Source organism: Zychaea mexicana, assembly GCF_025766255.1.
Source record: "Zychaea mexicana strain RSA 1403 chromosome Unknown BDB00scaffold_121, whole genome shotgun sequence".
Lineage (NCBI taxonomy): Eukaryota > Fungi > Mucoromycota > Mucoromycetes > Mucorales > Lichtheimiaceae > Zychaea > Zychaea mexicana.
Genome location: NW_026516784.1, coordinates 1 through 21751, shown reverse-complemented (window position 1 = coordinate 21751; position 21751 = coordinate 1). Strand labels below are relative to the sequence as shown.

The 21751-nt window shown below is 43.9% G+C and overlaps 6 protein-coding genes across 6 annotated transcripts; 5 read left to right on the top strand and 1 right to left on the bottom strand.

Moving 5' to 3' along the window:
• Nucleotides 1-1768: 1768 nt before the first annotated feature.
• On the top strand, nucleotides 1769-3809 carry BDB00DRAFT_850720 (carotenoid oxygenase). The gene is made up of 2 exons (XM_053125460.1): nucleotides 1769-2541; nucleotides 2621-3809. The coding sequence occupies exons 1-2, from the start codon at nucleotides 2148-2150 to the stop codon at nucleotides 3760-3762; spliced, it is 1536 nt and encodes a 511-aa protein (XP_052974210.1). The 5' UTR covers nucleotides 1769-2147; the 3' UTR covers nucleotides 3763-3809.
• Nucleotides 3810-4372: 563 nt separating this feature from the next.
• On the bottom strand, nucleotides 4373-8031 carry BDB00DRAFT_933082 (uncharacterized protein; the record flags this gene model as incomplete). The annotated part of the gene is made up of 11 exons (XM_053129108.1): nucleotides 7342-8031; nucleotides 7107-7241; nucleotides 6874-7025; nucleotides 6380-6796; nucleotides 6202-6294; nucleotides 6053-6115; nucleotides 5857-5952; nucleotides 5646-5774; nucleotides 5496-5553; nucleotides 5250-5379; nucleotides 4373-5183 (listed from the first exon to the last, which is right to left on the bottom strand). Exons 1-11 carry the CDS (start codon nucleotides 7586-7588, stop codon nucleotides 4373-4375), a joined length of 2331 nt encoding a protein of 776 aa, XP_052974209.1. The 5' UTR covers nucleotides 7589-8031.
• A 5873-nt stretch (nucleotides 8032-13904) lies between these two features.
• Nucleotides 13905-17164, top strand: BDB00DRAFT_850703 (Sodium/hydrogen exchanger family-domain-containing protein). The gene is made up of 9 exons (XM_053125459.1): nucleotides 13905-14053; nucleotides 14124-14152; nucleotides 14237-14351; nucleotides 14447-14491; nucleotides 14566-14648; nucleotides 14784-14972; nucleotides 15059-15107; nucleotides 15239-15418; nucleotides 15561-17164. The coding sequence occupies exons 2-9, from the start codon at nucleotides 14127-14129 to the stop codon at nucleotides 16842-16844; spliced, it is 1971 nt and encodes a 656-aa protein (XP_052974208.1). The 5' UTR covers nucleotides 13905-14053; nucleotides 14124-14126; the 3' UTR covers nucleotides 16845-17164.
• Nucleotides 17165-17791: 627 nt separating this feature from the next.
• Nucleotides 17792-18942, top strand: BDB00DRAFT_82353 (uncharacterized protein). Its single transcript, XM_053123548.1, has one exon. The coding sequence runs from the start codon at nucleotides 17927-17929 to the stop codon at nucleotides 18887-18889; it is 963 nt and encodes a 320-aa protein (XP_052974207.1). The 5' UTR covers nucleotides 17792-17926; the 3' UTR covers nucleotides 18890-18942.
• Nucleotides 18943-19036: 94 nt separating this feature from the next.
• BDB00DRAFT_82314 (uncharacterized protein) lies at nucleotides 19037-19764 on the top strand. The gene is made up of 4 exons (XM_053123513.1): nucleotides 19037-19050; nucleotides 19130-19335; nucleotides 19417-19491; nucleotides 19560-19764. The coding sequence occupies exons 2-4, from the start codon at nucleotides 19182-19184 to the stop codon at nucleotides 19622-19624; spliced, it is 294 nt and encodes a 97-aa protein (XP_052974206.1). The 5' UTR covers nucleotides 19037-19050; nucleotides 19130-19181; the 3' UTR covers nucleotides 19625-19764.
• Nucleotides 19765-19787: 23 nt separating this feature from the next.
• BDB00DRAFT_82341 (uncharacterized protein) lies at nucleotides 19788-20603 on the top strand. Its single transcript, XM_053123539.1, has 2 exons — nucleotides 19788-20048; nucleotides 20127-20603. Exons 1-2 carry the CDS (start codon nucleotides 19951-19953, stop codon nucleotides 20446-20448), a joined length of 420 nt encoding a protein of 139 aa, XP_052974205.1. The 5' UTR covers nucleotides 19788-19950; the 3' UTR covers nucleotides 20449-20603.
• Nucleotides 20604-21751: the final 1148 nt, after the last annotated feature.

Here is a 21751-nt window from a genome sequence, read left to right as displayed (position 1 = left end):
CTTACTTTTCCAGTTCTAGTTCCTCTAAAAACAAATATATATTTCCATGACAGTAATTATTATGCAAGGGGCAAGACACAGATGAATGGTAAAGATGTATGGATATCTCTCAGTACTCTTTTGCTTACAAAACCTACAAATTAGCCTATCGTAATTCAATACTCTTTGCAAAAACAGGAAAAAAGAAAAGTGAAAACCCTTTAAAAAACCATTTCTGTATTATCTAATATTTGATGTTATCGTTACTGTGAGTTTCTCGCTATTTGATGAGTATGTATGAGCATACCAAAAAAAATATTATAACAAAAAGCCTGCCAACTACTGTACGTAAAACTTATTTTTATGGAACGGTCTACAGGCGATGATATACAATCGGTAATCATTCGGATTAGGTACTTCGAGTGTTGTAAGGTACAGTTTAATATAAATTCGAATACACTTAACAAAATATATGCTTGATACTGTATGTATATAGTTCCGTTTATCTATCGATGCAATGAACAAAGGAAGGTCACTTTTGAAGCGTCGACCAACAGGATGCAGGCCCTACTTCCAACGGCGCTTCTCGCGGCACTGGATTAGTATATGCAGTTCCATCCATGTTTGCTTCACCTGTGCATGAATTTTAGGTCAATAAATTATAACATATATAACAATGAGAATACTACAAGACCATGATGACTGGAATTCTTACAGTGGAAATACACACGTTCACTCAAACAGGAGATAAAGCTGCACATCGACGCATGCCAATACATTTCGCAATCATAGCAATGAAATACCGGTTGCCGGTAATTGCATGCTTGTTGCAAGGATTCCTTGATGATGCGTTTGGACACTATCTTTGGTTCTGATCCCAGACAATTTTTGAAAAAGCTGCCAATGAATTATATGTGAGTCTGTATTTCTGCCGATTCTGTGTTTGTATGTATGACAGACGGGTAGAGGTTTGAAAAGTCAAACTGTAGGAATGGCATTAGGCGCACCAAGTGGAGGTAATTTGGTGTTACATAGTAAAGCTCTACTAATTGTCCATCGTAATTTCCTAGGCCCACTGTTCAATGGATATCTCTGATGCAATCGGTTTCTTTTGGTTGTGTATAATTGCTACCTAAAGTTTAGTATCACTATCTCAGCTCCCTGTTGCAAGTCTGGGGATGAAAAAGACCCCTACGTTGTTTTCAACATATTCTCCAGGTATGTAGCATTAAAACAGCTACACCAAAAAGTACACAAAAATAATATGTACTAGATAGATCCTCTTGTTCAAAAGGCTCAAGTGGACTTGGTTCACCACATACGCATATCCGATCACTATACTGTACAGTATTTGTTGGGATTTTATAAAATCTATTATATTAGTATGTTGTAGATATAAATAGCCGTCTTCATTAAGCGGCAATGATATTTTCTCTGTTTGAGTTTTGAGCATATCTATTGAAAAGCGTGTGTACTTTTTTCAAATGCTGCTAATAACATGGATACTACCAAATGTAAACCTGGTTGTCAACGTATTAAAATACTAATCAAACATCTTCTGTCATAAACGTGAGATACGATGACCAGGTGTAGTATACAAGCAATAAGCCTCAGTCAATAGTAGAAAATACTGCAGGTAGTGCCTCGTATATGTTGGAAAAAAGTAGCAATCGGCAGCTGCATGATGTTTATATGTGTTGTCAGGGACAATCCCAAAGAACAATGAAATTTAACTTGTCTCCTGAAAAAGTATAAAATTCTTTGTTCACACATCTTTACCTTTCTGATTATCTTTTTGCCTTTCTGCTATTATTTTTACCCACCGCTGACATCCATGCTATACATATTAGTATCTCTACTGGTTGTCGTCGGCGGATACAAATCTCTGTCCACATTAAAAGGACTCTTTCAATTTCTGGACCAGATCAGTGCTGTCCACCAAGACAACGTATTTCAAAATGCAAAAGAAGTGTCGGAGCCGATCTGGCTTCCCGTCCAAGGTGTCATCCCCCAATGGCTAAGTGGTATCATGTACCGCGTCGGTAAATCTCTTTTCTTCACCAATGATACGATGAAGTCTAGAAATATATAACTTTCCATGAGTATCTTTAACTGATTTCCATAAACTTATAGGACCCGGAAAGTATAATCTTGGCGGAGATAAGGTCATGATCAAGCACGCTTTTGATGGCATGCCTTTTATGCATCGTTTCGAGCTTTCTGCTGAACGACAGGCTGTACGTTATAATGCAAGGAACCTGTCCAGGACTTTTGAGCGTCAACTGGTCGAAGAGCGTGCCAAGTCAGCCGTGTTTTTTGGTCATGTGCAAGATCTATCAATGTGGGACCGCTGCATTGCGACGGTGCGTCGCTTTCGAGAGATTCTTTTTGCCAGCCACGTTAAAAGTGATCCATCATCGGCAATGGTAGGTGTCACTGCTACGCCCAATTTTCCCATGCCGCAACAGTGGCTTGAACAATCGCAAGGAACCAATGGTGAATATCACCTGGTGTCCAAGACAGATTTAAACCTGTTGCAGCAAGTGCATGCAAACACTCTTGGTAAGCTATGCATATATAGAGCGATAAGAACAATATCGTAGTAAAAGAGCAAAACACCAACGTCAAAAATCCACTACAGAACCAAAACGGCTTTATACCTATGGAGACTATGACGAGCGCCTCAGCGGAGATCTGGCGGCATCGCATCACCAATACGACCCTGTCACCGAAGAAACTTTCAACTACAGCATTAAACTCGGGCCCATGCCAAAGCTCACTGTCTTTTCTGTAAGCCGCTCCGGACAAGTGTCCATCCTGGCTGAAATCACGCATCGGCGACTTCCCAGTGGTGCTGCTGGCACAAGAATCCGACCAAGCTATATCCACTCGTTCATGCTTACGCAAAACCATGTCATTATTCCTGAATACCCCTTATACTATCATGGCGCAGATATTCTCATATCAGGCAGTGCTGTCGGTAGCTACGTGTGGGACGAGCAATCACCAACATATTTTCATGTCATCAGCCGTCGTCAAGATATTGGCCATATCGTTACTATTCCGGCTGACAGCTTTTTCAGTTTCCATAACTGCAACGCCTGGGATAGTGTTGACGAAAACGGTGACCCCGTTATTACCCTGGATACCTGCGCGTTTTCCAACGCAGATGTCATCTACCAGCTCCATAGCTTTGGTACTTATTTACGTGGTCCCCATCAGCAGCAGCAAAAGCCATCCATAAATCAAACACGGCCCAAGGGTATGAACACTCCACCTATTAGACAACCCTCCTTTGGTGATCTCAGACGGTATCAACTCACGTGGAACCGGGACGTTAGCACTGCATCTGCTTCGTACACGACCATTGCTCGCAATATCGAATTTGCACGTTTCTCGCAGCATTACGCGCTCAGGCAATATCAGTTTGCATGGGCATGCCAGCTTTTGAAGCCAAAGACTGAAAAAGAAGCCGAGCGATACATTTTGGTCAAGATTGATCTCAATACAGGCACCACTACTGCGTACAACGAGCCGCGCTATTCATGTTCGGAGCCCATCTTTATACCGAAATCCATTAACGGCAACGAGGATGACGGAGCAGTTGTGAGCCTGGTCAATGTTATTGGCGCGCACGGACCCGAGGAGGATAGCAGTTTCTTGCTAATTTTGGATGCCCATACGATGGAGGAAACTGCCCGATGCACCATTGGCCCATATAATATCAGCACGTTCCATGGATCTTACATTGATAGTGACTTTCAAAATGTGTCTATCAACTGAAAAAGGAATAAGTGCTGCTACATAATAAAGACTGGATTGAAAGTGTGATCTATTCTTTCAAAACAAAAGAAAAAGGAAGCCGAGGTTGATGGATAACGGCGATCCCTTTCCTGACAGTATGTAAAGTTATCATATGCCCTTTTTACTGGTTTGTTAGTTACTGTATCTATAGTCAGCACATCTATTCAATACTCTAAGCTCGGCAAAGATGCTAAGATTCTATAAGATAATAGTCTTCAAGTGCTTTAACTCGTACTGTATTACATATTATATATCATGTGGCAGCTTTAGCGTTTTCATGGAGTGGCAATGCTTATGCTATAATAGGATTTGCCATAATGTATAATGTATCTATAGCAATTGTGCTCAAACCAGCTATTATTATTGTCGTGCTCTTACATATTCGCGCTGCTTGTTTACGTAGCATGAGAGCTCCCGTATATAGTAAAGATAAATGTCTTTCTTTTAATATATAAGTTGGGGAATCTTTTTAAAAGGGCTTAAATTAATTATAGATTGGTTATTTACAATGATATAGTGAAAAAACAAGGAGTGTGCAAGTAGGTGAGTGGATATGTATGTTTGTGATCGAAACAAGTATGCTATATGGTTAGCCATCAAAGATATTGATGAGTTCCTTCGTGTACTTTGCGATTTCATACGCTTCCTTGGCTAGATCCCGCTTGGCCGTTGCACTCGCCATTTCTGGCGATTGATCGAAAGACGTATCACGAATTTGTGTAAGTGTTTGCTTGCAATGCTGTAGATCGGACATGACAAGACTGCCTTGTTTGCGGTAGCGATATCCTGCGCCAGACGCGAACGTGCTCTCACAGACTTCCATGATGCTAACCACGATATCCACAATGGAGGTAATAATGCCATAGACTTGTTCAGCGTCTCGGGGCGAGCGCAAAGCCGCCAAAAGTCGCTGGATTGTTTGAACGATGTGGTCGGTTTCGCTTTTCAGGTATTCACTCAGCTCTTCAGGAAGCAATGCATCACCTGCAGCTGCAGCTGCTGCAATCCGGCTGTTACTGCTCTTGCCATTACCAGAGTCTTTTCGTCGCAAAGAACCGCCGCAATTCATACCCATAGCATCAATATCGCCATTGCTGCTTTCACTTGAAGGCTTAATACCCAACAATTTCGCCAGATCCACCATCACTGTCGTCATATGTCCAGCTGCCGCATCCAACAAGCTCACTGGGCTGATGCCCATTCCATTTGCGTGGTTCTTGGCTGCCGTCAAAAGGTGTGTCAAAGCGGTCGAGAACTGGCTCTTTAAACTGTACAAATTGCTCTGTGCAAGTGAAGATAGACCCCCTCGTGTCTCATGCTGCTCGACTTCTTCAGTGACCTTTTTGCATGTCATGACGATCTTTTGCATAGATGAGAGTACATCGGATGGTTTGTGCGATCTAAAACCATTTTACAGTTGGTCAGTACCGTGATCCTCAAACGGAAATTCAAAAGGACTATTTTACCTAGCGGTCTGTAAAAGTTCGTCAATGCTTGTTTGATATGTCAAGATATGTTCATGCGATATGACGCCGTTACGGGTAGGCTGTATAAACCCACTTTGTTGAGGAATAGCGGATTCGATCAGAGACGCAGCTAATGACGACGGATCCAATTTTTCAGCATAAGTAAGTTTTCATTGTTTTCTGTATGATCCGGCCTCGCTCTTGAGCCCCACAAAGAATGATGCGTAGTATAACTCTTCTCCATACCTTTCAATGTTCGTAGTTCCAATCGACTCTTCTCATACTTGTTCTGCCATTCCTTGCTCTGTTTCGATCGTAGGATAAAAACTTCGTGTAAGTGTACATCATCAGGAATATAACCAGGCTGTTTGATTACAACATGGATCCATGCTTTACCTCTTCAGTGAGCTGTCTAATGCGGTCATCACAGCGGGCTTTTTCTGCTCGGAGGTCATCGTTTTTCGAAGACAGGATCTTGATTTGCTCGAGCAGATGGCCTGCTTCATCACGCACTTCCTGCACGGCCTATTATGCATAATGTAGTATGTATTGTATGTTAGTCATCTGATCTTGGATATAATCATCATCTTAACGACAATGAATGTACCTCTCGTTGGTCACGATGTTCCTGTTCCAAGTGTCTGTATTGGTCATCCAACCGATTATATTCTTCCTGCAACTGCTTCAACCGAGAATGATCCATCTAGTGATGATCATGAGGAGCAGAAAAGGATCAGCGGAGTGCAGAAGCTTCAATTGATGCATGCAAAAAAAAATGTCAGTAATTATCCAACGTGGCGTACCTTCCGTAAGTGGTTTACATCCTGATCGTCCGACTTTATTGATCCCTTCCTTTCTCGAGCACTCTGTGTTATTTTTTTAGGAAAAATCAGCTCACAATTGGAAATAATTTCTTCGACCATGCAGGCTCCTAAAATTTGGTGTTGCATACCAGTAGTTCCGTTTCTAGTTGCTGGGTACGCTTCGACATGCTTGCAAGCTTTTGCTCGTAATCAGCCCGCATTTTGTCCATTTTTTCATTCACCTAATTCACGCCAATGATATCTTATTAGTAGCTTATTTCCATCAATAATTTCTTTTTTAGGGGCGGTTGAATTAGGGAGACTTACTCTGATATCGTCTAAATCGCCGTTCGCTGCAGAAGGGCTTGGACCTTTGGTCGTCACCATATTACCCAGATCAGCCATCAAACTATCCAAAGATTGGAAGTTGCCCTCGCTTCCATTGCTACCACTGCTGAGATGACCATTGGCTGTTGGCGCAGGCCCACCTTTTGGTTGCATCCCGTATCCATTACCACCACTGCTTCCAGTGCTGCTGCTACCGCCACTGTCGCTTAAATAGGTCGTACGCTCATCATTGCTGCCTTCTCGCGTCATATATGCCTTCTCATCCTCCGACAAGGCCACTGACTCCACATTGATTGTGCCTTTGACAGGTACAATGTTTGTTGCATGACTTGCTTGAGGTTTGCTGGTATTGCCGGCATTGGTTGGAATTGGTGGAACAGGAGGTCGCATTGCATCCTAGACATTGGATCCATGGTTTAGCTTAAGAATCCCACTAAGGCCACCCTTTCCTGTTTATTGGTTGGGTTACTTACATCTGATTCGGTAACCTGCGGATAGCGACGAGTCAGTTCGTGATAAACATCACTTGCGAGATCCTTAAAACGAGCGCTTGGCAATGTGGCGAGTTTCTGTCTAGCCTGATTGCGCCGCGGGTGAAACTCTTCGCGTACAGCAAGGAACGGCACTAATAAAATAGATATCATGTGCATAAATTGAGCAAATTATTAGTACCTTTCTATTGCTTTCTTTATTTCGCATCCTATACCTTGCTTATCGTTAAGGTTTCTGCGCATCAGTTCATCATACACGTCCATAGCCAGCTCATGGAACTGAAGGTTATTAAGGCGAGAAAGCTTCTGACGTGCGGATACTCGTTGCGGTTGTGCGCCTTCAGCAGCCTCTGATTGAAGTGTGTTCTCTCGTGTTAGGCAAAATTGAAAAAATCCAATTTCGCTTGTGTGTCTTTATCAGATCCCACCGCAACAAAATAAAGTACAAACCTTTGGCGAGGACCGCGGTAAGAAACTTGTTCAGCTCGCCATAGTATGTTCGTGCAGCTGTTTCGTAGCTGGCATTGTTCGCTGAGCTTGTTGCCCGGCTGGATTGCGAAGTAACGGACTGAGTGCGTGAATTTCCTGCAGACCGAGATGAAGAAGTCGAATAAGCTTTGGCGAGAGGTTTGGGACCGCGAGGATCCCACTCATCGTGAGATGAAGGTGAGCGAGGCGGAGATCGAGAATAAGCCATAAATATGCGCGTCCAACAGTAGAACTCGCGAGGAAAGATACAGAAAGATAGAAAGAGTGTAGAAGGAAAAGAGAGGAAGGAGAGAAAAAGGAGTGGCAGCTTTCTGTTGGTTCAGCTACAAAAAGGAACAAAAAGAGTGTTGCAGCAAGCACTGTGTGCGATGTGAGTTCCCTGTGATGAGCGGTGCGTATTGTGTGTAGTCTTGTGAAACGTTAACAAATTCCTTGGCCCCTCCCATTCAGAACACCACAACAATCCTTGTTCCGTAAATACATCAGCACCATGCGCCCTGTTGCCATGTTTGCTACACAGCAGAGCACGAGCCACCAGTAACCTTAGAGTAGAGTGCCAAGTCCCTTTCGTTATTGTAGTTTTGACCATCGATAGAAGAGGTGTGTATCCGACTTGATGTTCCTGGTAAAACGGGCAATTTTTGATAAAGGCATTCAACCCCTCCCCCCCCCCCCTTCCCCCAAATGGGACGGTGCTCGTAAATTATATGACATTGTCATACGTTCCTTCGCTTATTACGTACACATACTGTGTGTGCAAACCATTGATCAGCATAGACCGGAGTTATTCATACCGTTTTTTGGTCTGGAACAAATGACGATCGTTATTCATTCGTTCCTAATAAAAAATTTATTCCATTTCTGCCCTTGAAATCAATAAAAAGACAAGTGCGTCTGTGTGCCTGCGCCCTTAGTGTCGGGCTATTGTTTTACTTTCAATAGTTCGTGTTACGCGCAACAGTTGTTCCCTGAAAATGATGGCTATCATCAGTCTCACTTATTCTGGGCTATGAAAGAGTTGGACTTGCAACTCACTTTTATTGGTGAAATCCGAGTTTACGATGTTACAGGCACACACACGCCTCCGATGAAGACATGAATTATTGCTGTAAATGAGCAGAATTTAATGATGCAAAGGGGCTATTTTCGATAGCCTATTGAAAACTTCCATGGAGACATATCCAGAGAAAATAAAAGCACCCACCATCACCGCAGCCGTTGTATACGGTTGCAACTTTTTTTTAGAAGCATCTTTTCTGCATGACAAAGTTTCTTAAGCGTGACATACATGCTAACTTCAGATTGCTACGAGGATAATGTGGATCAAATAATCGCACGACTCTTAATGTAATTGACTGCTTTGCATAAGATGATGCATAAAGGTAGGAAGTATGTACTTGACCTAATTACTGTTACGGTGTGAGCTACAACCTGTAGAGGGTTGAGCTAGTGTTTCCTTTAGGAGATGTGTGGTTCTGTCCAACTTTGCCGTACAGTCATCAGTAATACTACTTGAATTTCTAGATAAAAAGCATGTTTTAATTGTAATTTACTTGGAATTTTAAATATAAAACACCTTCCTCTATATAGAGAGCCACTTGAAACTCTCAATTCAAAGCGAATTATAGCGGTATAGACTGCTGGAGTTTGTATTGTATGTAAGCTTATCTTCATGCGTATGTATAGTTTACTGCATAGATGTGTGTGTGTGTCTCCAAAATGGGCGCGTGTGTTACACTGAAACTTAAAAAACACTAAAGAACACAAGTTGAATGGAGGCCGGTGAAGATAAAATTTGAAGACAAAAAAGAAAGACGAAGAAAGAGAAAATCACCAATACTTATTCCGGTGATCTGAGAAAAATTCTGCTTGGTCGTCTTTGGCGCATACGTATTCTTCGTTAGAAACATAGTAGAATTGACTATCAATGCTTGTTATATAGAACGCAAAGCCACGCGATTGCCTTTATACCATCATCAGTGGCTTCGTACAGTCTTTTTCCTGTCGTCGCGATTGTTCTGATAGGGACTCACCCGTTTTTTTTTCTAAAAGCCAGATGTTATATAAACTAAAGAGACTCCAACGAGAAACAACTGATCAGATGCATACAACTTCACTCTTGAGTCGCGTTGTGTATTCACGAAAGTGCCGTCACTATGGGGTCTGTACCATTCGATATGATGATTCACTTGCTCGCAGTTGACAACGGATTTTTTTTGGCAAGAAGACGAATGCTACTAGCTAATAGCCAACAGATCAGGGAACAAGGAGCTGCACGATCTATGATCTAGCCGAGAGAAGCAAACTTACTTGGGCGTATATACTTTGAAGCATCTTCCTTGGTACTTTTAAACTTGTTTTATATGCTGTGTTAATCTCTTTAGCACACTGCAACTATATTAGTTTATAGCCACTACGCTTATAAATGTAAGAGATCTGATGAAAGATTCTTTCAGCAGTTACCATTAACTGTTAACACAAGTAGCTTACTTTTGTATTGTCCTTCAACTTTTCTTTAACTACACAGGGACGCAATGACCCCATTTCACTCACATCCTCTTTAAATTTTGTCAATGCGCAATAGCATTGTGTAGTGATGTCTCTGTGCCTGTTGTAGCGTTTATATTAAGGAGATCAAAGATGGAGCTGTGTTCAATATTTGAAGTTCAACGATACCTGTCAGAGCACAGATGGTAGAGGATGCACACCTTTGTACTTTAAGTGTTTTTTTGCTCGACAGTATTCTTTCGTTATTTTACAAAGCAACGAAAGAGCCTTTAGCTCACCAAATCCTTGCTCTTTAAGTATAGTATTTAAAGATGAAGCACAAGTCGCACTGGAAAGTGACAGGTGATTTATTGATAAAAACGAACATTATAAACGTCACGTCATTTTCGCTTGTTGCTTTCCTTTGATATCGCCAGCCTAACAATTATTGTGTATAAGGTTTTTTTATCGTCGTCTTTGGCAACCTCCTTGGTGGCATACCACAGCAATTTCTCTCGCTATGTTTCTATATTCCAGAAGCAATGAAGTGGAAAGCTGGTTTCTAGTGATTCGGTCCTGGCGAATCATTTGGAGGACATAAACCAGTCATAGCAAGGTTTTTTTTGGGCAGTTGTCATTCGACAATCCGACAAATTGCTTTGAGATCGTTGTCCGTTCAGTATATAAGCATGGATGAAGAGGATAGGTATCACCAATGATTTCAGCAACAATGTTTACTCCATGCGTGTATGTCTTATTGACTGTCGCTATATGATATCGTGCTTTTCATTACGCTCCTCTTGCTTTTTTTTTTTTGAAAAGCTCCGTCACCAAAAAACAACCGTTCAGCAGCCTCATGGCTCATTTGTCAGCTGTTGTATGTACTGTAGTGGTAAATTTGTAAACATCGATCTAGATATGGATATGTTCTGTTAGCGAGTCCAACAGAAGAATACCCTTGAAATGCCCGTCTTTAACAAAGTTGTGCTAGTGAAAGCTTTCCCTGCCCATGCGGATATGCTAATGAGGCTGCAACTCTTTTTTGTCTTGATCAATAGCAGATGACAGCGTCAATGCTGCATCCAAGGCTTGCAGCAGCAGTAGCAATAGTGCGCTCCTCTTTTTGCCTATGGGAGTATCCCACAGACAACGAAGTACAATATATCATATCAAACAGTGTTAAGTTTTCTTTGATATTTGTATTTTCTACATGGGCTATTGAAATTGCTCACAGACATGTACGTTTGCTGCTCATTCTTGTGCTTTCTTTTATTATCGCGCTCTCGCTGTGCATTCCAGTATTTCTTTTTTCACCACACGGCAACCTTTCATCTATGCACGGTACTGTAGCTACATACTAGATAGTAAGACTATGAAACCTTTTCCAATATTCTTTTTTTCAAGTTTGTACTCACCATCCTATTCACTATACAAACTGTAATAAAATATCGTTCACACATTCTGCAGTCCTGCCGAGGAGTTTGTATCCCTTTTTGATGGTATGTACCACTAGATAAGTCCAAATAAAACATGAATCGGTTGGGGACGAGAGTCTTTTATTCTTCCGCTTTCTCTTGATCTTTTTAATGAAAGAGGACATTTAAAAGATAATACATGATCAGAGTTCTGGTCAATGATCCAATTGAATTAAGGAAAAGGAATAATATAACTACGTTTGGACAGGAACCTTTTAAATCTCATATACATGTTTGAGGATATGCATGTTAAGCCAAGGACTGTGGGCTGCAGAAGCTGCGCCAGCAGTATCAACACTAGCTCTTTTTTTTTTCTTGAATCCATATTGGTGTACGTAGTAGAGCATCGTACGGTTTAGACACAAAGTGCTAGCGCAGGTTTTCCGCTACTTACATTCTTGTTTTTAGTCACATGTTCTTACAATTTTAATAACCCAAGTACCGTTGGCTGGTATGGGAGTAAAGAAATACGAGTAACACTGCTACAGCTACTTCTACTACTATATCACTGCGAGAATTCAAAGTTTTCCCACGCAACATCATCTTTCGTATAGTGGAGATCATACAGTCCCGTCGTATGTTTCAGTTTAATCAGAGGAGGTAAACTACACAATAGGATAGATTATTACTGTTTAGTAGCTTTATAAACTATATGGTTTGGTGCCAATTCAATGTAGCCTAAGCGGGAGTGATATGTCATCGTTCCTTCCTGATCAGACTTTTGCTATAAATGATTTTGCAAATTGTGGAGGTCATAAACTGCATACAATCATGAGAAACGCAGGCATTGTAATAATAGAGAAGAAAAAAGGGTACTCCACTGATTCATGCCGGCTATGATATCAAAAGTTACCATTTTCTAATATTGAGGATATGCGTATGTAAAGGAGCCAATGGAACCGGTTCAAAAGAGAAAGCAAATACGTGATCTACTCTTATGTAGTTAGTAGCAAACAATAGAAGATATGGAAAGACGAAAACAGATTATATTGTGTTGAGATCACCTGTTTTTTCGTATTTGAATTTGGTTACATCATCATCATCTCCTCTGCTATCAGGTTGCGAACTCCACCTTCTTTCTCGTTCGTTGTTCGGTTGTGCCCGTGATTATTGTATCGTGCATGAGATAGATTCGCCCTGGTGCAGTGATATATTTTCAAACGTCTTTTTCTGGTAGGGGTTTCTAAATTTACCAAACGGCAGGAAGAACATTTGACAAAGTCGACCGTTGTTTTGACAACAACAACAACAACAACAACAACAAAAGAGACTAAACTATGATTTCTAGAGCGGGATCTGTTGTTGTTTTTGGTCTTCAGCTGGGCTGCAGTAAAGTAGGCTGTAGTTCATTTCGGGGGCAACTGAGACCATGTGTAAAATCGGGCAGGCGCGCGCCCTGTACCACCACCCAGCTTCCTGTGTTACTGCAGAACGGCAGACCGACAGATGGGATACTAAGCAATGCCGTTTATGCGAAAGAAAAAGAATCGTAGGAACCCACGTTCTATGGTCAAAAAACGACAAATTGACTAAAACTGTAATAGAGTCTATTGCACATATACAGACAATTTAAAAACCATTGGATCGACGACATGTTTAGTTTCTGAAACAACGAGGGGCAGAAAAGCGTGGGGACCACCCACTGCTTTGTGGGTGATATGCAATACACACAGCACACAATTGTCTGTCCACAAGCATGCTAGTCCCCATAAGATAAGCCGGCAACGTGCCTCCTTTGCATGCACACACGCTTGACTACTATGCATCATCGCTCTCTATGTCGGGTACTGCCGCCGGGTGTAGAAGCAGTAGACTGCGTATGCTGTTGCTGATATCTTCCTGTCTGCATCGTGTCCATGCATATGTATATTAGCAATACATAAAGTAGCACATATACGCTCCGGTGGCGAACAAGCGGTCGGCAGGCGCGGGGTGTGAGTGTCTTTTCTCTTTTTTCACTAAGCAGAGAGTTTTACCCGTTTTAGGCATTTTTTTGAACTCAACAGGGACCTTTTCATCCGTTTATGGCAATATATTGAGGGTGGATCCCGCCTTTTTCTTTTTTTCTGCGCTTTCTTTCTCTCTCTCTCTCTCTCTCTCTCTCTCTCTCTCTCGTTTCGTTCCTCGTTCTCTTCTTTTCGTTTTCTTCTTTGTTGTGGAATAGAGTGGGCTCTTTGGAAAGAGGACACGTCGAGATAAAACGCAAAAGACAGAGAAGCCCTCGTCGTATTATTACTGCTACTGCTACTTCTTCCCCTTTATAACCACTACTACTAAAATCTGTTCTTTCAGAGTTCCTGTATTATAACTACGTACTTTATATATAACACACAACATAATGTCGGTCGAGCTGATCCCTGGTGAATTCTCGACATTCAGCATTGCGATTGCGATCCTAAGCGGCTTCATTGTCATTTTTGGATTCGTGTCCATGTTTGTCAAAGAGAAGCTGTTTATATCCGAAGCCTGTAAGTTCCTTGTTTCCTCTAGGAGAATTATAAAACCAGTGTGTAGAAACCTTGTTTTCATTCGAAATGTCACTGATGTGTGTATGCGTTGGCCGGGGGGGGGGGGTAACCTTCAAATCAGTTGTCGCCTTGATCGTTGGAATTATTGCTGGGCCATTGGTATCGAACGGATTAAATCCATACGACTGGGATGACACAGACGAGATCACCAAGCAGATAACCCGGTGCGTTATTGCCATTCAGGTAACAGATCTGTCAGTAGCGCCTTCGGTATGTCCTCCATCGACTCACATCTCGATATCTTTTGTTCTAGGTGATGGCTGTCGGAATTGATTTGCCAAAGTACAGTGACACAGCATGGGATCGATGCGATCGACGCACAGCATCTAGCAAACCGATATCTAAAATTGATTATTTTTCACATAGACACTACCTTTGGAAGGAATGGAAGACGTATTTGATGCTGATGATACCCATCATGATCTTCATGTGGCTGGGTAGCGGCCTGTTTATTTGGGCGTTGATCCCACCCCTTGATTATGTGAGTCGATGATTAGTGATCTTCCTCTCTAGTCCAGTCACCCTGCTGCATATTTGGCTAACCCTAACCCTCTCTCCTGGACCTTCAAAAAATAGTTGAATGCACTCGTCATTGCCGCATGTGTATGCCCTACCGATCCAGTAAGTTTTCTTCTGTTTCCGCGACACCCACATTTGCACACTACATCCACTCTATAACACGTTCGTTTCTACAGATCCTGGCCAACTCGGTTGTAAAAGGTCGATTTGCAGAGAAGCACGTACCCGCACACATCCGAAATGCCCTGTCCGCAGAGAGGTACGATGGCGACAGCCATGACGATGACGGTCGCATGGGGTGGAGTGTCTTATCACGCCATGTAGGGCTGCAAATATATGCAAGCTTAACTCATTCACACCACCTATTTTTCGATCATGTTCATGTTTAACATAGTGGAGGTAATGATGGCATGGGTTTCCCCTTTCTGTTCTTGGCCATTTTCTTGATCGGCGAGCCGGGCACCGGTCATGCCATCGGCAAGTGGGTCTATGAAACCTGCCTCTTCCAAATCGTGCTGTCAATTGTCATCGGTATTGCTGTGGGCTGGGTTGCTCGCAAAATCTTGCAATGGTCAGAAAAACAGTAAGTCTTTGTATCGTTGTCGTTGATTTGGAAGGAGCAGAGACAAGAATAAGAAATCGCTAATCTGTATCTCTGAATCACGAAAGCCGCCTCATCGACAAGCCTTCTTTTCTTTGTTTTGCTATTGCGCTTGCAGTAAGTAACAGTGCATAGTGGTAGCACTTGTACAACATACCACATTATGCACGATGATCTGGGCACACACACACACACACACACACACACACAAAAGCTTGGCAGCCTGTTACTAAAGTACGAATTCTTAGTTATTTTTAATGAGCATGACCGGTTTTTCTGGCAGCGATGACGTGCTCGCGTGCTTTGTGGCAGGCAATGCATTCTCCTGGGATGACTGGTTCCGACAAGAAACTGAAGAAGCGCATTTTCAAGATGTCATAGATATGATGCTCAACCTGGGCGTCTTTGCATACATTGGCGCCATCATTGTGAGTCGCGTTTTCTGTTGATGTGTGTTGTGGATGATGGATACTCCTAAAAAAAAGGAGCGGGGGGGGGGAGGCTGCTTGCTGGCGGTGATGTCGAAGGAGTAAGAGACAAAAAAGGACTAATGCAAACATGTAAAATTAGCCTTGGCATGAGTTTGGCAATGCAGATATCGGACTTACACCGTGGCGACTTGTAGTCATTGCCATTCTGATCCTGCTATTTCGACGTCTCCCAATTGTCATTGCGCTCAAGCCTGTCATGCCTGCCATCAAGACCTATCGTGAAGCCGTTTTCAGCGGCTGGTTCGGTCCCATGGGCGTTGGTGCTGTCTTCTTGTCCATGATTGCCAAGGAGGAAATGGAAGAAGTCTTTAAAGATCAAGTGGAAAAACCGGTTGTGATAGAGTTGATTAGTCCCGTAGTACTGTTCATTGTGCTTGCATCGACCCTAGTGCACGGCACGACCATTCCCCTCTTCCAGCTCGGCAAACGTATCCGCACACGCACACTATCGATTACGAGCACAGGCAGCAACAATGTCGTGCGACTGCCCAAGATTCGACGCAATAATCACTCACAGCAGCCACAAGAAGGCGATCTTGGCGATAATCCATTGGGACTCAGTGAAACACAGCGCAATACGTTGATCAACACAATTCAACGTGAGAAGGCTGAAAAGGAAGGTGATGTCTATGCAAACGGCAATGCACCCCATTATGCAGTGGACATAGAAGACGACGATACGGCCGAGGAGGATTTCTTGCCTGGTGATTCGGATGACGAAAGAGTGACGGAAGCAGCCCGCAATAACGAACTGCAGAGTATCCGGTTTTTGGAGCCAGTCAAGCCAAGAGGCACGTCACAGGCCAATTTAAATGCTGAAAAGAACGAGGCGAGTGTTTCTAGTGTACGTAGCTGGCTTCATCGCCAAAAGGAAGAACAACAACAAGAACAGCAGCAGCAGCAGCAGCAACAACAACCAGATAATACCATGCAGCAACAGGAGCAGCAACAGCCCGTGAACGATAACAGCGAAGTGTCGGGTTCAAGTGGTTTGCGTAACTTGTTCCGGCGAAGACAGCCTCATCAGCAACAACAACAACAGCCAGCTGCAGGAGACGACCAACCCCCATCTTCTTCAGCACCTGGCTCCAAGATCGTACCACGGTCTGAAAAAGAGGCTGAGCAGATGGGCGACATGCCTGGCGTCCCACCAGAGGTAGCGCAAAGGGCCGAAGAGAGCTACCACAGACCTATCAATCCCCGTATCGAGGTGTGGGAGGAGAACTCGCATGTTGTCATTGAGGATTCTCAGTCGGGAGAACCTCACGCTGTGTTGAACAAGACGGATCCAGATTGGAAGCGAAAGACCAAGGAAAAGATCAAGGAGTTGGAGGACAATATCGCTCAAAGCAGTGGCCGTTAACCAATATTTTCCCGGTCACCGTCAAACTTCAAAAATTGCATAAGTTATTTCCCCCCCCCCACCCACCACTGTGTACACTATCAATTTGTATATTTTTTCCTTACTTGATTATCCGCAGACACTTACTCTTATAATTGCTTCCTTGCTTAACAACTATTTATTATGATGAAATAAGCCAGTTTGAATTGTGCTCCAGAAACTATTAATACATGGATTGATGTCAAAGCGACACGGGCAACAAGTACTGTACATAGACGTATATCAATATCTCATTGCTATGTTTATGGGCAAAATAAAGGACCACACGGTCTCTGCTCTTGTGCATGATGCATGTTTACTCTATTCTTTCTATTTCTATAGTAAACATTCATCTGCAGTCTTACTTGCTTAATGCTTTGATGATAGATTTCTGCAAGTGCGTCCAATGTTTTACGGACAGTTATGCATATCCAGCGAGTTTACCAGACGAGTGATCTCCCTATTGTTTTGGTGCTGACAATTCTCTTGTCCGCGTCTGGGTGGACGAGAGTGAGTTGCCGAGCTCGGAACCCTCCGATACGGCCGATACTGCCATAGGTTCTGCAAGCTGCTGACTTCACACTTCCGCACGAAGAAGCCGAACTTTGACACGCAAATGTAGGCCTGATCCCATCGAAAAACCAAGAGTCTGGTGTGTATGTGAAGCTACGCGTCTGCACAATAACGCTGTATATGATGGTGTGAAGCAACTTATGCAAATGTCGGTGGGAGAGCAGCCGCCATTCTACTCTACATTGGTGACGCGAAGACTGACATGATTTTGAGCTTGACATGGCAACACGCGGATCTCCGCCACAGGGATTGTCATTGCGGTTGATGCCATGACAACTATTCTCTTATCAAAAGAGGCCAGGACTGTGTATTCACATGCGTTGCTTAGAGCTTCGTCCCATCATTGGTTTAAAGACGTAAAAACCAGGACTACCCCAGAAAAGGCAACTCATTTAGCTCACATGTTTTGTCTGTGAGATTAGTGCAAGATATAAAAAAGCACCTACTCTTCACTTCTCTTCTCTACCACTTCACCTTTCCGTATTACTACGATGACTTCTGTAAGCAACAGCTACAATCACCAAACTGGTTATTACGACTTTGACGACGACGCAACCACTGCCCCCTATGACCCTGACGCGACTTCCGAACTATCTCACCACACGAACTCCACCTTCAACATCAACTCGCCTTTTCATCTCTCGCCCGTTCTTTCCTTCAACAGCAACTATGACAACCCCACCACCGCCTCCTACGGCTCCTTTGAGCCACCCTACTCCCCCGCCTCCTCGTTCGTCCTTGGCCTCGATCGTGATGATGATGAGTTTCGTGCTCTGTCGCGTGCGGGTTCGTCCCCACCGGCATCACCTCAGCCAAACAGCTTCCCGTCTCCCGTGCTCCCTCTGGAACCGCTTCCGCCGCAGCATCCTCAATCACCGCAACAGAATCATCAATCACCACCGCCGCAGCACCCTCACTCACCGCAACAAGAGCATCAATCACTACCGCCTCAGCATCCTGAATTATCGCAACACCAACATCAATCACCACCGCCGCAGCATCCTGAACCATCCCAACACCAACAACATCAATCGCTTCCGCCGCAGCATCCTGAATCATCGCAATACCAACAACATCAATCACCAATGCCACAACACCAAGCTGCCCCCACCATCCCTCTATTCGCTCCACCTCCACTCTTTCCGCCGCAGCATCCTGAACCATCCCAACACCAACAACATCAATCGCTTCCGCCGCAGCATCCTGAATCATCGCAACAACAACATCAATCACTAATGCCACAACACCAAGCTGCCCCCACCATCCCTCTATTCGCTCCACCTCCACTCTTTCCGCCCCTCGGTGTCCCTAGCAATGAAGAAGAACAAGACGACGATGATATCATGGATACTGATGAGCCAATGGACATCGACGAGTGGTGCGAAGAAGAAGATCTCAACGAGATGTATGTCGACTGGGTAGGGCCAGCGCCAGCGTTCCCCTGGTGGTGCTAGTGAAAAAAGCCCCCCGAGAAGTAAGTAGTCTTGTGCTTCTGTTGTGCTCTGCTTGAACGTGATTGCTGATCTTCCTTTCTACAAAAAGTTATAGTCCAAAGAAAAAGAAAAGTCGAAAAGTCAAAACTCCCCAAAAGGACTTGAGTATGTATACCTTACTGGTAAGTCGAAGCCTGCGTCAAATACATTGCAGCCTACAAGACATAACGACTGCTATTAACATTGCTGTTGATTCAACAGGCCCTCCTATTCATCCTTCTTTCCGCTTTATGTTCTCCTCTGCTACCGCTTTATGTTCTCCTCTGCTACCGCTTTATGTTCTCCTCTGCTACCGCTTTTTTTATGGTTCGATGCCTTCCTGGCACGGTTTGTGTGTGGTGTGTCACCACCTTTGCTTGTCGCGTTCTGGGCTCTGCTGTCGCTGACGGCCTGTGGGCGTCGTGGTTGTAAGTGAGAGAAAAATTCTTTTGCAATAGTTGCCACTTCAAATACCACGGTGTACTAATCAAAAGTATGCTTATTCTTAGCTGTGTGCTCTGTTCATCTGGGCCGATTAGGTCACGAGGACGCTGGTCGTCTTTTCTCCTACGTGGGCCGTTTCGGTATGTGATTAAACGCCAAGTGTCGCAGAAGCCGTCGTACTCATCAAGAGTATCTTCTTACGAGGAAGAAGTTGAGCCTTCACCATCCAATGTCTCTTTGGAGCACAAGAACGCGGACGGTTTCCATCAATAATGCATCATCTAGCTGGGACAGCAAGACCAAAGTGCCTACTCTTCGAGACTTTAACCTTGGGTTTCCACTACGCAAACTATCGATCGTTTGGGGCATTACAAGGAGTGGGAAACCTACCCTTTTGGCTACTCTTTGGGCGAAACAAACACATTAACGGGCTCAGTCGTGCTGCCAAGAAAACTCCCTTCATTGTCGCTAGGCACCGGCAGAGCTGTATCCGAATCGCCTATGTTGCCGAAATGGCCTGGCTCCAAAACTGCAGTATCAGAGACAATATCTTGTTTAAACTACTTTAGGATCAAGAGCGTTATAAAGAGGTACTCTTTATGGCGGCACTGACAAAGAATTCAGCAATATTGGAGTATGGCGATCAAACTGAAATTGGTGAGAAAGCTATCACGTTGAGTGGCGAACAAAAACAACGGTAAGATTATAATTTTTGGATGTTGTAATTACACACACGTCGCAAATGGATTTCATTACTTATTCTGTCTATTTATAGTGTGTCCATTGCGTGCGCCGTATACTCACAGGCGGATACTATTATTCTGGATTACTGCCTTAGCGCTTCGGATGCTCATACGGCCAAGCATCTGTATAAGCACTGTCTCACCGGCGAGTTCCTGCAAGACCGGACCGTTACTTTGGTTACGCACCATGCAAATCTCTGTATAAAGGGCGCAGAATATGTGGTAGCGCTCACGGATAGCAAGGTTGCAGCTGCAGGCAAGCCACAGGTTGTTGTTGCAACGATTATGCTTGGTGATGAAGTTGTTCTCTCCTCTAGCGATGATGAGGATACGTTGACCACGACAACGATGTGAGCCGATACGATTGCAGCTACTGCTTACACAAGATCATCGGTCAAAAAGAGAAGAAACACATGTTTGAAGGGCAAGGATAACACCACACGTGGTACAAGAAATGGTGGACAACTGACAAAGGAAGAAGCCAGAGCTGAAGGTGGCGTCTCATAAAAGGTGTATGCGGTTTATTTCTACGCCTCTGGTGGTTTCCCCTTCTAGATTGGAGTATTGTATTACCATGACGCAAGATCATTGACTCGAGGTATGGGCAACAGCTTCCTTGCTTCCTTCTACTGAACCTAACAACAGTGTTGATAGTTTTATGGCCTCATCGCTTGGAAATGGTTTCCAACAAGGCGAGTATAACGGCATCATGCTCGCTCCAATGGCGGCGCACGGGACGTTCTCCACAAGGTTCTTTCCTCAGGGCAGCAGCGATGCTGTTACTGCGAATGTGATCTACTATCTTAGTATATACTTTATGATGGGTATATTCTTGGATGTGTGTATATACTGTTCGTTTGGGCCAAATAGCCATGATGACCGCTGGTCGTCGTTTCTTCTGCATGGGCCGTTTCGGTATGTGATTAAACGCAAAATGTCACAGAAACCATCGCTTCAAGCAAGCGTTTCGTACTGATTGAAACAATGTTCTTTAGACGCTCGTCTGGTCGGTATCATACGGCTACGGTTCTCGCGTGTGTCTGGCGGTCTCGGCTTCGTCAGGCGATGGGGTGAAGCCCGATAATCTCGGATGGATGTTTCTTCGAGGTAAAGGTAAGGATCGCAGCTGGCATTGGCGGTGGCACTGGCTACAGCTACCAGGGGGCGGGTGTAAAAGGATATTGGGGGATGGACACACGGGGATAGCGATGATGGTAGGGTCGGTGGTGGGGAGCGGAGCAACGCTCTGGTTGTCTAGGCAGCAGGAACACACTATCGAGGCACATGTACAACAGCGGTTCTTGACAGCAAATAACAACCCAAGGCGTGGGGCTTGTATGATTACGATAGGTACCGTACTTTCCTTTAACACTAACGGCCATCTTAAGAAGAAGAGGTTTAATTAGTATATCGTTTTTCCTTTCCTTATCCCCTTCTTCGTATCGCATTCAACGCGGATGGGGTGTGAAGAAGACGAAGGGCCAAATATTAGGATTTTTAATTCTTTGGCCAAGGTTGTCATTCCGATCAGTTCCAGCTCATGTGGATGGTGTTCCTGCAGAAGCCCTACTTGTAACCAGAGCAATGGTGTTCCCCGTAGCCCCACCACCAAAGGCTCAACTGGAGCTATCCTCGATGTTATGTCAAGAGTCGGAAA

Coding starts and splice junctions, on each gene's coding strand:
- BDB00DRAFT_850720 (XM_053125460.1), top strand. CDS start 2,148: ATGATCAAGCACGCTTTTGATGGCATGCCTTTTATGCATCGTTTCGAG. Junction 2,542..2,620: donor AGTGCATGCAAACACTCTTG/GTAAGCTATGCA, acceptor AATCCACTACAG/AACCAAAACGGCTTTATACC.
- BDB00DRAFT_850703 (XM_053125459.1), top strand. CDS start 14,127: ATGGCTGTCGGAATTGATTTGCCAAA. Junction 14,153..14,236: donor GTCGGAATTGATTTGCCAAA/GTACAGTGACAC, acceptor TTTTTCACATAG/ACACTACCTTTGGAAGGAAT. Junction 15,419..15,560: donor CATACATTGGCGCCATCATT/GTGAGTCGCGTT, acceptor ATGTAAAATTAG/CCTTGGCATGAGTTTGGCAA.
- BDB00DRAFT_82353 (XM_053123548.1), top strand. CDS start 17,927: ATGACTTCTGTAAGCAACAGCTACAATCACCAAACTGGTTATTACGAC.
- BDB00DRAFT_82314 (XM_053123513.1), top strand. CDS start 19,182: ATGTTCTCCTCTGCTACCGCTTTATGTTCTCCTCTGCTACCGCTTTTT. Junction 19,336..19,416: donor GGCCTGTGGGCGTCGTGGTT/GTAAGTGAGAGA, acceptor GCTTATTCTTAG/CTGTGTGCTCTGTTCATCTG. Junction 19,492..19,559: donor CTCCTACGTGGGCCGTTTCG/GTATGTGATTAA, acceptor CTTACGAGGAAG/AAGTTGAGCCTTCACCATCC.
- BDB00DRAFT_82341 (XM_053123539.1), top strand. CDS start 19,951: ATGGCGGCACTGACAAAGAATTCAGCAATATTGGAGTATGGCGATCAA. Junction 20,049..20,126: donor AGTGGCGAACAAAAACAACG/GTAAGATTATAA, acceptor GTCTATTTATAG/TGTGTCCATTGCGTGCGCCG.